The following is a 13,913-nucleotide window of genomic DNA, read 5'->3' as shown; positions in this document are numbered from 1 at the left end:
ACGAAGGTCAGTGTTTTTTAGTAGTTAATACGTCACTTTCATAACATAATTGGTGATATAGGTTACAAGCAAGTCTGGCGCTGAACAGAAATTGTTGCGCTATGCTTCTTTGTTTATTGTGCATAAATAGTAAATTGTCCTGACACAATATTGCGTTTCGCCTCTGTTATTATGGTACATTGACAAAAATATATACTTTTATTCACAGGATAAAATAGGTTTTTTGTATCACTAATTGCCCAGTACGATTACAGCATACAATATTATTGTCACTGCTACATTTCTGTGATGCTACCAGAAATTATTTCCACTACTAATTAATTACCCTTGAGCTCAAAGGTCCTATTAATAAACGGTTAAGGAATGTGTATTTATGAAGACAATTTGTGAGACTGGTAAACTTATGATAGGTACGATGGTCTTTCGTTCTACACGGTGCATTTCAAGGTCCTGTACCCATCCGGCGGTAAACTGTACCTGGACTTGTTGCAGTGACCGGAAGTTACTAAACTTCATGAGTGTATGCACTCACTCCAAGAACCGTATGATTATAAATATGCATATAAATATGCTAAGATGAGATAGCTGACTTCATCTAACTAGCAAATGTTGTCCAGGCTACGTTGGTGATACAGTTTTTTTTTAAATATGTATGATATTTTTGTCATGCGATTTTAAAGCTGGTCCTACAACCGCATCCAAGAATAACATGCAGCTTATCTCAGAACTGTCGGTGAAAATTATTCTTGGAGCTAGGTTTAATTGAGCTGCATTTTAAAGAGGTGCAATTTCACAATTTGTGTATATTTTCTAAGTTCACTATTTTGTCATGTGTTGAGAAAAACACAGAGTTAAAAATTACATGGTCTAACATTTACATTTAGCATATAACTGCAACATGCTTTTTTCATTTTTTTTTTAAAGACTCGAAAGGACTTGAAATTCAAAGTTTCAGACTTGTGACTTGACTCGGACTTTTACACCAGTGACTTGAGACTCGACTCTGACTTGCCTGACATTACTTGAGACTTGACTTGAGACTTGAGGATAAAGACTTGAGACTTACTTGAGACTTGCAAAACAATGACTTGGTCCCACCTCTGAAATTTGCTATAAGGAACACATCAAGCCATAAACTCATATACTGAGGAAATGCTTTAAAGAGGCCTAAGAAAAGACTAAAGCTGTCTTCTGTAACAAGTTCAGAGTAAAAATGTCTAAGCTCAGACTTAAATATGTCTGTTTTCCATGAATCCCGGTCAGTCTGTTGCAAGGTAAAAGCATGATTTAATATTGGTAGCCAACTGTTTAATGATAGAAAATATTTTCTTTGATTGAGGGATTAAAGTAATTAGGCCTAGCCAATACTTTCCACGTACAGTTCTTTGTAAGAAATGGGCTATCAGACTATTTCTGCGTATTTTTCTTCCTTTTTCTAGAGTTCCGTTTTGATTTGGATTGTTTTCTATAACTGTCCTGTAGGGGGCAGCCAAGCGGTGAACGGCACCGACACTGTCGCCTTATGACGCAAAAGAAGCCAGTGTCCGGGCGTCAGCCATCTTCTCTTAAATTGTCAACCGAGCTCTTGGAGCGGTCTGCTGTTGGACAACAAAAGAACAACAACAGCGATCATGGGAGCTGTTTTGGGTTTGTGCTCGATGGCAAGCTGGGTCAGTATCATTCTTCATTTGACTGTGAGAACAGTTTTAACAGCGACAGGACGTTTTAGCTGCCTCGATTTAACAAATGTTGCAGTGACTGCGCAGGAGGAAAATGTCAGGCCAACACGATGAGCGTCTGTGGCGCAGACATACTAACATCACCGTTTGGCTCATAACACACTTTAGTGATTCAGTTACTGTGAGCGTGTTACTGCGCTTTTAGTTAGACGGAGCCGATTATGCGAACCATCGCCGTACTACCTCCCATCCAGCAGGCCTGTTGATGTTCATGTTACAGTGATGGCTCGTAAACACACTGTCCGTGAAATGAAAACACCGGGGTGTGACGTTAGCTCAACCTTGTAAACACAGTGCGGTATCCGCTGCACGCAGCAGGTTCGTGTCATGTGAAACGGACAGATACACTTACAGACACGAGGTGCTTCTAGGAACTAAATGATTACCGTTATTCCTGTTAACCAATGAGCTTTGAAATATCTGTGCTTAACTCTAATACTCGACTTGTTCCCATGTGTGTATGTAGATCCCGTGTCTCTGTGGCAGCGCCCCCTGTCTGCTATGTCGATGCTGCCCCAGTGGAAATAATTCCACAGTGACTCGCCTCATCTATGCCTTCTTCCTGCTTCTGGGAGTGGCTGTTGCCTGTATCATGTTGATGCCTGGCATGGAGGGCCAGCTCAAGAAGGTACGCAGTGTTCCTGACATAAAACTAGCCTTGGAATATCTCCTGCAGCACAGAGATGTCACAAGTTATGAAAACACTCTCATGGATATTTTAGTTTGCTAAGGCTTTAACAGGATTCTGCAGTGAGAGTAAATATAGTTTGGTTCATTGCTCCTAATTATGTAAGACACATGGTCCTTGTTTGCTGTTAAGTAGCTTACCAGTTGTTAATCACCGTATTCTCCTAATGAGCCATACCTGCCCGTTCCAACTGTTAAATACTTAAATATGTGTGATATTCACACCAAGAGAACTATACACGGCTGTGAAAATACTGTGATCTTTCCTCTCACGTGGTAACTGTTTTTATGTTGATCCCTACAGTGGCCTCAATCCCCTTTTTTCTGTTTGTGCAGCTTTGTTGTATAATATCTGCTATAACAAAATAATCTGGTGGGATGTTTGGAAAAAAGTTTTAACGGTGTTCAGTCGGCCGTGTTTGGAAGCTGCAGTGCTGTGAAAAACCTCATTCTTTGGGGGGTTTTTTTGTTTCTCAACTAAGCAAGTGAGACAACACTCTAATACTAGAATAACTGACAAGTCAGAAACACTAAGATAATATGTTACATTTGAGAACAGTTTAGTGGAAAATGTCAAAAACGAATAAAAAGGCATTTCAAACCATTAATCCGATTCTTCAGTGCTGTTTAGATGGGCGCCACCTCTTGTCATTCATCATCAACACGTTATACTCAAAATAGACACCAAAGAGGAAAAACCCTTCCGATAAACCAATGTTAAATATGTTATGGAAACATGTTCACGAATTATTAAAATAGGACAAATGAACATCTGAAAAACTAAAACTGTAACTGAACAGTGTGGCACTGCATCATGAACGATGCACACTGTTTGAAAATTCATGACAACGACTTCAATAAAAGTTCAAATCTAAAAATAAGAAAACAACAAATTTTGCAGCCATTTTTTCCGTTTATTGAAGTCTGGTCGCGGGGGCAGCAGCAGGGGAGCCCAGACCTCCTTCTCATCACCTCCTCGAGGTTATCCGGGGAAACATCCAGCCATTGGTGTGTCCTGGGTCTGCGCTGCGGCCTCCTCCGATATGACGCGCCCAGCTTAGACACCTTACCCAGGAGGTGACAGCTTTAGCCATCTCCTTTTTGTGTAGAGCTGCAGCTACTCTACTCTGAACTCCTCCATAATGATCCAACTCCTCAGCCTCGCAAAGGGAGAGACCATCCGCCCTTCGAAGAAAGCCATTGTCCGCCGTTTGTATAGCTGTCTCAATCCAGGCCATCACTATTAGAATAACAGATTTTTGGTGTTTTTTCAACAGTGCTCCATCTAGTGGCAGATGGCTGCATAACATTTATGATCCAACAATTTACCAGCATTAGGCATCAAATCTGGTACCAAATAGTGACAACGATTAGTCGGCTAGTCGCAAACATCACTAATTTTTCACATTTGAACATTGACAGAGATTATCCAAGTAAATGTAAATTTTTTTAAATGATAATTTGATTTAATGGAAAAGCTACAAATGCTCTAATGGAAAAGTTATTGCCCCTCAAACGTAATAACTGATTGCATCCTCCTTGTTTTGTGATAACTGACGGTGAGTGTACCACATCACTGTGGAGGAACTTTTGCCCCCTCTTTGCAGAATTGTTTTAATTCAGCGACAAAGGAGGATTTTAAGTTCATGACCTTGGTTAAATTTAAGTCCAGGCTTTGACTAGTCAAATGATCATTGGACTGGTTCTTATGTAGCACTTTTGTACTCTACCTGAGCACTCGGTGCTTTATTCAACTTGTCTCTTTCACCCAAGCACTTTTTTCTACGTTTTTCTATGCTGGATCTATCTAGCTCTATTTTTTTCCATTTAACATTTACACACATGCATCCAATGAATGCGGATATTTGGCATGCAGACTGGAGAGATGGAACCACCACTTGCTGTTGTGCTTTGGGTCATTGTCCTGCTGCATAACCCAAGTGTGCTCAAGCACTTTGACCGCTGTATAAGAACCAGACCAATTTCCATTTTCAAGATAGCTTTGTATGGCCTTGTGCAAGCAGTTGTGTTAGTGACATTAAGCAACACTAATTGTCTTAAAACAAAAGCAACTACAACAGATTCAGTTCAGATAACTTTTCTCTTAATAAATGAAATCATCATTTTAAATTGCTCTCTATTGACTCAGGTTATCTTTGTCTAATACTGAAATGTGTTTGCTCTAAAATATCTAAGCGTGACATATCTGACCAAAAGAAAAGTTAGAAAAGAGGCAAATATTAGCTTTGATGTATCCAGTGGTGGTGTTTGTATGACCGACACGTCGTTTGAGTACAAAATGCAACATGTTAAAGGATAATTTTGGCTAGCTCATGTCCAGCCTGCACTTGACAGGTGGATAATTGACCTGTGGGATCTCTGTGGATTTTCTTTGGCTCGCAGTACAGTGCCTCTGTTGCATCCAGTGGCTCCTTTGCCCTTTCGTGGCGGGTGCTGCACTACGACACACCTGTATACATTGTCTCTTTTTATGTTGCTCTAGATTCCAGGTTTCTGTGAAGGAGGGAGGGGTTCGTCTATTCCTGGTGTGGAGGGACATGTGAACTGTGATGTGCTGGTTGGCTACAAGGCCGTGTACCGTGTTTGCTTCGGAATGGCTATGTTCTTCCTGCTTTTCTCTCTGCTCATGATCAAAGTCAAGAGCAGTAAAGACCCCCGTGCTGCACTCCACAACGGGTGAGTCAGCATGTCCATCTTCCACATCATGTCTGCTATGACACAAAGTCAGGTTTTATTGAGATTTGATGGATTGATTACTAGGGCTGGGTATCGTCACTGATTTCTAGAATTGATTCAATTCCGATTCACAAGGTGCCGAATCGATTCGATCCACGATTCGATTTAATTCGATTCGATTTGAATCTGGGAAATTTTGACAGTCAGAAATATTATAATTCAGATCAGTACATTTACATATTTTTGTATCTATTAAAAGGAAGCTGACGCATGCAAGACTTTATCAAAGGTGTGAGCATCACAGCAGATGCCTTTGTGTCAAAGTAGCTGAAGATAAAACACAGAAAAACATGAAGGTGATTTTCCTGGCCTGGGATTTTATAAAAAATATTCTGCAGTACATCAAAAACGAAAGAAAACCATTAATCAACACATGAACATTACCTCTGAAGTTACAGCTGTTTTATTAGAGACACGGCTAAGCGTTTTGCATTTTGCTTAATTTTAAAAAGTTTAAATTTGTTCAGTATTGAACGGCAGAAATTAGGTTTACTTTTCGGAAGTAAGTAAAAGGGAGAAAAAAAACGTCGGCTGACAGCGCTGTAAACAACGGTAGACTTGTGCGTAACAAGCAAGCGAATAATGCAGAAGAGAGAGAGAGCGAGCTGTGCATGAAGTGTGATTTTTATCCTGATAAGTCAGCAAAAGTCAGAGGGAATTCATGACGATGTTTATGTGAAGCGTAGTTTGGATCTTCTTTTGCTGCTGGTTCGGTCAATATTGTTTGGAGAGAGATAAAACTAACAGCCATATGATCAGCGCAAAAAGGGCGTAAACACAGCGCGGACCCGCGGATCAGAATCAGCAGCCGTCGGCTTTCAGCCCCGACCGTGTCCGTGCCGTCAGGTGAGAAAGGCGACATCTCACTGATTCTGATCCGCGGGTCCCGCTGTGTGTTTACATCTTTGTGCAGAAGTCGTGTTCCTGCTCTCATTTACTGTCTTAGCTGTTTGGTGGTTGTTGAAATTTTGTGATCTTTCACCTGAGATTCTGGCACTTCGGGCAAAATACATTAATATTAAAAAATCGATTCAGGATTTTAATGAATCGATTTTACGTTATCCAAGCCAGAATCGATTTTAATCAATAAATCGATTATAAAAACCCACCCCTATTGATTACCTGCTTTAAACATGCCAAACATATCATGTTATTAGAACATGTGACAAGCTGGAACGTGTTGTTGTTATAGCTCACATCAAAACTAGCAGCAGGGAGTGAAAGGCCATCTTTACTGCGGAACATCCCACTTAGGACTGCAGCTAGTGATTATTTTCATGAATATAAGAAGCATTTTCAATTAAATTCAGTTTTATTTAAATAGCACAGCACCAGATGTGTTGCTCACAGTTTCCTGATGTCCATCATTGCACGTTTAAAACATGTTACCATTAATGTACTTGAATGACAACATCTGCAAACGTTTTCAGCAGTAATCTGATTGTTAATTTCTTTATGTTCTGTTTGTCAGGTTTTGGTTCTTCAAGTTTGCAGCAGCTGTTGCCATCACTGTTGGATCCTTCTTCATCTCAGAAGGGCCCTTCACTACTGGTAACTGTTTTTGGTTCACTCTCACTTAGTCCAATTGATTACATTGATCATTGATTGCACACACACACCTTGTTTCATTTTACAGTGCACATTAAAGGACAAGAATAAAGAAATGTGAATGTGCCAGATTAAAGCTCTCTATTCATCTCACACTAAACTGGAGGTTTCATTATATTAGTGTCCTTTGTGTGACGTTCTTTCTCTCACTCTGATCCACAGTGTGGTTCTACATCGGTATGGCGGGGGCCTTCTGTTTCATCCTTATCCAGCTTGTTTTACTCATCGACTTTGCCCATTCTTGGAACGAGTCCTGGGTGGAGAAGATGGAGGAGGGCAACTCTCGCTGTTGGTATGCAGGTATGATGACAAGTGATAGAGGATACTCGTGGAGATGACTAAAGAGCTCTGTCTTTGATCTAATAGATTTGAAGTGCAGACAAAAATGTTTTGGTCATAGCTGGAAAAATAGGATTTACTTAAGACTTATTTTTATGTTATTAATTACAACAGTCACAAGAAATAATTAGGTGTACGCTTGGGTGTATTTGTTTTATATGACAAGTAAACAATTCAAGGTGGTGTTTCCATCAGCTGGAAAAGATTAACACAACTCTATGTTAATGAGGTTTCTTTGTTTTTGTATGTTCACAGCTCTGCTGTCAGTCACCACAGTCAGCTACCTGCTGTCTCTGGTGTCTCTGGTCATGTTCTATGTCTACTACACCCACTCTGATGGCTGCACTGAAAACAAGGTCTTCATAAGCATCAACATGCTCCTCTGCATCGCTGCCTCCGTCATGTCCATCCTGCCACAGATCCAGGTTCACACCACTTCTTGTGTACATTAGATGACTCGACATGTTCAGCTTTTATATGTAGTAGTAAGATGCATTAATCATATTAACATGACAGGATATGTAGGGCTTTATTATGAAGTGATGTTATGCAATGTAACACTAAAAGAATAATGGCATGAATTATAGCAAGATGAGTCAGACATGAGATGATGGAGTCATGGAGGTGTCGCCTAATATAATTCAGAATGTGTCATGTATGAAAGTTGTTGTTAGAAATTAGAGATAACTGATGTGTGGTGTGTCATGTACAGGAGTCCCAGCCCAGGTCTGGCCTGTTGCAGTCTTCTCTGGTGACATTGTACACCATGTACCTGACCTGGTCTGCTATGACCAATGAGCCTGGTAAGAAAACAAAAGCTTTTCAGCCTGCTGTGTTTTGCAGTGTACTGGTATGTAGGGCTGCTCGATTATGGCAAAAATGATAATCACGATTATTTTCACTGAAATTGAGATCACGATTATTTGACGATATTTATTTAACCCTTTAAGACCTACTATAGAACCAAGTCCACCAGAGTTTATATTATTTTTATTTATTTTTTTTACATGCTGTAGTGCCATTTGTGGGAGCATTTCAAGTTGCTATACATCAATACAACTGTTATAGCCCATATTTTAATAATATGTATGCATTAAGTCCATAGTAATTACATAAATTGCAAAAAAGTGCAATAAACTACAAAAAAAATTGAAAATCGCTTTTGTTTTGTTTACATATATTTCTACTTGGAGAAGTTTAAGAGGTTTATCCCTCAAAACTTTAAATACAATAAAGTTGCAAAAAATAGTTTCCCACCACAGGAAATTTATTTTGAGTGTCTTCATAGTTTTATTTTGGAGATACAGCAATTTTTATATACTGCAGGAAAAACAAAAAACAATCCTATGATGCAAATTTGCAAAGAAAACAGCATGTGCCTCATTTCACTGTGGGAAGTGTTACGAACAGCTGATAGGATCGGCAAAGCGTGTTTCTGGAATATTATGTTTTTGTTCCTGCAAGCGCTTTTTATGCAATTTTTGCAAAGCTTTATGTGGAAGGAAACCGTGACCGAGGACAAGCTGATGGCATAAGATGTAAGTACAACTCCTCCGGTTTCATATGCAAAACAAATTATTGCGCTAGCTTACACGGTTCAGGTTCTACAGGGATTTATAAATAGTTACACAAAACGGAGCGTGCTGCTCTGACCGGCTTTAAAGGGTTAACAATGACTTTAAAAAAAAATATATAAAATAGTGTGCAACACCACTGAAGTTTTTTTTTTTTAAACTCTCTTTTCAACCAACGGCAGTCACTCTCCAAATAACTTCTGCTTAGCTTTCCGAGCTTCCCTCGGGTCCTCTTAATCAGCGGTCTCCACCCTTTTTTGCGCCACGGACCGGTTTATGCCCGACAATATTTTCACGGACCGGCCTTTAAGGTGTCGCGGATAAATGAGGGAGGGGCTAATAATCGGCTCAGTCATTTTTAATGATCGTTGAAAGCCCAGATCGTAATCGTGATTAAAATTCGATTAATTGAGCAGCCCTACTGGTATGTGCCCATAACTGACCCCCAGACCCAGGCCTAGCCCCACACACACAGATACACGTCCGTCCACATCTACCCCATGCTCTGATGTGAACGGACAGGTGCCCGCCCAAAGCCAGCAGTGATCCCGGAACGCTGCTTTGAGAATCAGTTTGACACCAACGGATTTCAACTTTATTCTCAAACTGATCAATAATAGTTTTTATCTAATGTGGGCCTGTGTATTTTTGGGATGCTTCATGCTGCATCGATCTATTGTGTGATTTATCAGTTCCATTCTCTCCACATGGTCACACTCTACTTGTGAATATGGGTGTTTCTATTGGTCCAGATAGATCCCACAAGGAAAACTGTTGTGTTAGAGCAGCTGGACAAAGAATAAAAATACTGCAGTGTACAATAAACAGAGTGCCACAGATGCCTAGTGCGGACGCTAATAAATGCACATGCAAAGATTTACAAATACAACAGTGATTTTTAAAAAAGTAGCAACGAAGTTGGTTTAAAAGAAACAGTAAAATTAAGACTGACGTTTTGCAGAGTACTGCAAATTGTGTTGATAAATATGTCCACTATTAATCTAAGAAACTGCTGCATGAAGGTATAATACAAAAATATGTGTGGGATGGTTTGGCTAATAGGTGTGATCTGCTGTCGTAGAACAAGTAGTTACTGTACTGTTCTCTATAAAACAGTAGGAATGAGTTTCTGTAGTGTTGTTTGAGGCAGCGGGGTTGAATCACACTGAGGAAGAATGAAGGAAGGAGCTTTGCTGCCTTCGAAGTGTGGAGTGATGCTGGCTTGTCCATAATGGAGAGCAGTTTGTCCCTCACCGACTCAAAGCCTACGGACTCTGGCGCTGATGCTTTCCGCCAGCAGACAACAGCAAATTAGATGGCCAGACTGGTAGATCACCTCCAACACATTAAAGGATCTGAGCTTCCCCTTCTTATAAACAGCATCAATGTAAACTACCAGTAGCTCTCCACTGTTTCCACCTCCTCACCCATGATGTTGATGGGCCTAGCTGAAGACTTTTTCTTTTGGAAGTCAACTGCCATCTCTGTTGTCTTGATTACATTCAGAACGAGGGGATTTCTTCCTCACCAGCTCTCTGTACTCTGACTCCTGCCCACCCTTAGTACATCCAACCAGTGTAGTGTCGATGGTGATCCAGTGCTTGTTGTTAGGAAAACTGCATACAGTCCTGGTTGGGACGATCCTCACAGAAATGTATACAGTCAGTGATGTAGTCTGTGATGCTATAGCTATCATTTCCATTTGGATCACAGAACATGTCTGTAGTGTCAGAGCATTCCTGCAGGGCATTGCTGTCTTCTACCTCTTCACTGGGTTGGTGGCAACAGGAAGGAAAGGAAGTACAGGAGCACACTAAGAATATAGATGGATAGAACACCTTCCTGAATGCTAAACGCTACTGATACCACTGACATGTAGTGCATTTGAATAGACTTCAGTGGCTGTGCAGATGACGGTAATTAGATAATTAAAGAATCTCTTCTTGTCTCTCAGACAGGAAATGTAACCCAAGCCTTCTGGGCATTATTGGGCTAAACACCACAAGTCCTGGCAGTCAGAACCATGTGGTTCAGTGGTGGGATGCCCAAGGGATTGTGGGATTGATCCTTTTCCTCATGTGTGTCCTTTACTCCAGGTATGGAACTCCTTAATTATCTTTGTAATTCTAAACTTGCAAACACCCAGACAACTAAATGGTTCATTTACTAACCCGCAGGCTGTCTCTTTGTGGATAGCACGATTCTAACTGTAGCCCTCTGTTTATTCGTCAGCATCCGCAATTCATCCAATGCCCAAGTCAACAAGCTGACTCTGACCAGTGATGAGTCTGCTCTCATTGAAGATGGGCCTCAGACGGACAGCTTTGAGGAGGGAAACGGCCCCAACAGAGCTGTGGACAATGAGAAAGATGGTGTCACGTATTCTTACTCTTTCTTCCACTTCATGTTGTTCCTTGCGTCGCTCTACATCATGATGACCCTCACCAACTGGTATAGGTAGGTTTCACGCTGTAGGAGACCTGTATAAGTCTGTCTTTGTACTTTATATTTGTTATTTCATGGGTTTTGTCCACAATAAGTTTAAAGTTGCGCAGTCTTCCATAGTCAGAGACGTTACCTTTGCTCTGGATTTCTTACCTCATATGTGGGGTTTAGGTCCAAATAAGGCGCGTTTTGTGTTTCTGCTAAGGTATATTATTTGGATAGAAGCAACTAGTCCACTTTGTTTGTGTGTGTCCGCAGCCCTGACTCCAAGTATGAGGCCATCACCAGCAAGTGGCCGTCTGTGTGGGTGAAGATCTCCTCCAGCTGGATCTGCATCGCACTCTATGTGTGGACATTGGTGGCTCCACTGGTCCTGGTCAATAGGGACTTTGACTGAAACTGCACACTGTCCCACTGCTCCAAATATTGAAGCTTTCACCTGTGTTTTGTTACTGCAAATTAAGAAACTTAGTAGTTAAATAACATTGCATGAGTCAGTGCTGAAGGAATGGTTGTTTATTGGCTCTGGTGAGTTGCTTGTATTGCTGAGTGTAGCTACATAACCAGAAGGTGATGAACTAGTCAGGACGTTCATGTGTTTTGTTTTGTTTTTGTTTTTTCCAGCTGTGACTTCAGCCCATTCTCATGAATCCTTAACAGTTCATTGCAGTCATTAGTATATCCTGTTAAACCCAGTGACGACTTGCACGTTTTTCTTTGAAAACTCGACGTGATGTTAACAGTAGTTGTATCTGAAAAGGTTCCTATGATCCTGCGTGCACATCAACTCTGCACTGTAATGTTCTGTATGCTGTTTCCTGTTTAAAAAAGGGAAAAAATGTTTTTATTCTTTTGAGTTGTGCATGAGCAGCTGTGACATTTAGAAGCAAGAGTAGGTTCCCACTGGCTCCATCACCCTGCGTGAGCAGTGTTGTGCATATGTGTTGGTGTAGATAGTTCTTCTTTATATTGCACATGTCTGCACACGCTCAGCTAATTGAGTAACAAGATGCATTCTTGTTTTTGTTGCTTCTGACTTGCTTTTTGATAACATTTGTGGTTTTGACTGCTTGACAAGCTTCCTGATAAGTTCTTGCGTAGCGCATTAGCTTGTTTCAGACATATTGTGGATGTGTTTGACTCTCATCTGTGATATTTTTTTTTTCTTCTTGACCTAACAGTATATTGTAACTGATTTAATAAAAGAAATATGGGCGGGGGGAGTCAAGTCTAATTTGTTGTTGTTTGTTGTTTAGCTGGGTCGTACACAGTTGTCAGCTTCACCATTATTTGGTAGGTCCACCAAAACACTCATTGAGCTCTGAACCTAAAGGTCTCCTGTGGTAATGTGTCACACAGTGTTCAGTCATTTGTTTCCTGAAAGGAAATCTCATCTCATCATGCTTAATACCATTAAATCCAAGCTGAAATCACAAGATGAGATGGCAGTAACATGAAAAACCACCAGGGTAGTGGCAGGAAACTCTAAAGTTATTTTTCTATTTATAGGCGTTTACATTTATCTTCAATTTTGCTCACTTCTTTGTAGTTTGCGTCCAGGCAGTTAGACCTGTATTTTATTTTTTTAAGTGCTCATCAACGACAGTTTTCCACTTTCTGGATATCTTGCAGTGTTCTTCAGTTTATGCAGGCCGTGTACCAAAAGATTCAGGTGGAAATCTTTTGTACCAAATATAATCTTCATCTATAATACAGTACTGCGCTCTGCAGATATTAATTTCAACTGCTGTAATAAAGGAATGTATCAAATAGAGGACAAATAAAGTGCATCTCTTCTCAGTGCTTGTATGTCAACATTTGCAAAGGATTCCTTTTGTTGCAGTGAGGTGTAGAGCTCATCAAGTAATTATTGAGTATTCCACCAATTAATCAGATAAATCATTTTCTTATTAATGAACAATAATAAATATTCAAAAGGTGAAAATTTCCATTTTAGCTACGTCTGTCTACGTGCCCTAGTTAAATGTAACTTCAATGCAAAAATATATAAATACTCGAGTACATTCAGAGGTCAAATAAAATAAGCAATGAACACAAGCTAAACTAAGGCGTAAAAATATAACCTGTCTCTGATGGGTTTCTGACAATAATGGGGGCAAAGAGTAGATGCGTGCAGTGGTTGGGATTTGGCTATTCCCCTGCCGCTCCTCGTTTCAACTATTTCTACTGCAGATCCCACAGATCAGTCACCCGTCTGCTCACCAGCTTGAAACAAGGAATAACAGTTTGCCTTCTCTGCTCAGCACTTTTATACTTCCACATAACTACATCCAAGCATGTTCCTGGCATGCTTGGACACTTTATTTCACATGTTACATTTTCTCATTCGGTTTAAACCTAAATTATTTTTCTATGATTAATCTTTAGCTTAACAACTTACAACTATTTTTCACACAGGACCAGTAGGATTGGATATTTTTATTCCTCAACAAATAAGTCATCGTTTAAATTGCTATTTGTATTTACTTCAGTTCAATTCAATTTTTTTTTACAGCACCAAGTCACAACAACAGTCGTCTCAAGGTGCTTTATACTGTAAGGTACCCCCACGATAATACATACAGAGGAAAACCGAACAGTCATATGGCCCCCTATGAGCAAGCACTTTGGCGACAGTAGGAAGGAAAAACTCCCTTTTAACAGGAAGAAACCTCCAGCAGAACCAGGCTCAGGGAGGGGCGGGGCCATCTGGGGTGAGACAAGGAAGACAGGATAAAAGACATGCTGTGGAAGAGAGCCAGAG

At 40.4% G+C, this 13,913-nt stretch overlaps 1 protein-coding gene across 1 annotated transcript; it reads left to right on the top strand.

Moving 5' to 3' along the window:
• The first annotated feature begins 1,511 nt into the window (after positions 1 to 1,511).
• On the top strand, positions 1,512 to 12,383 carry serinc1 (serine incorporator 1). The gene is made up of 10 exons (XM_085246837.1): positions 1,512 to 1,670; positions 2,206 to 2,367; positions 4,930 to 5,123; positions 6,655 to 6,734; positions 6,954 to 7,091; positions 7,386 to 7,555; positions 7,843 to 7,933; positions 10,659 to 10,800; positions 10,937 to 11,161; positions 11,408 to 12,383. Exons 1-10 carry the CDS (start codon positions 1,632 to 1,634, stop codon positions 11,544 to 11,546), a joined length of 1,380 nt encoding a protein of 459 aa, XP_085102963.1. The 5' UTR covers positions 1,512 to 1,631; the 3' UTR covers positions 11,547 to 12,383.
• Positions 12,384 to 13,913: the final 1,530 nt, after the last annotated feature.

This window comes from Mchenga conophoros, linkage group LG15 (assembly GCF_057382185.1).
Source record: "Mchenga conophoros isolate Kocher_MC1m ecotype Shallow Benthic linkage group LG15, M_conophoros_male_GT1.1, whole genome shotgun sequence".
Classification (NCBI taxonomy): Eukaryota; Metazoa; Chordata; class Actinopteri; order Cichliformes; family Cichlidae; genus Mchenga; species Mchenga conophoros.
The sequence above is the reverse complement of the archived record's forward strand: the minus strand, read 5'-3'. Positions and strand labels throughout refer to the sequence as shown.

Bases quoted from the DNA above. Each gene is read 5' to 3' on its own strand.
- serinc1 (XM_085246837.1), top strand. From the start codon at position 1,632: ATGGGAGCTGTTTTGGGTTTGTGCTCGATGGCAAGCTGG. The intron at 10,801-10,936 runs GTATGGAACTCC...TTTATTCGTCAG, and splicing joins ATGTGTGTCCTTTACTCCAG to CATCCGCAATTCATCCAATG. The intron at 11,162-11,407 runs GTAGGTTTCACG...GTGTGTCCGCAG, and splicing joins ACCCTCACCAACTGGTATAG to CCCTGACTCCAAGTATGAGG.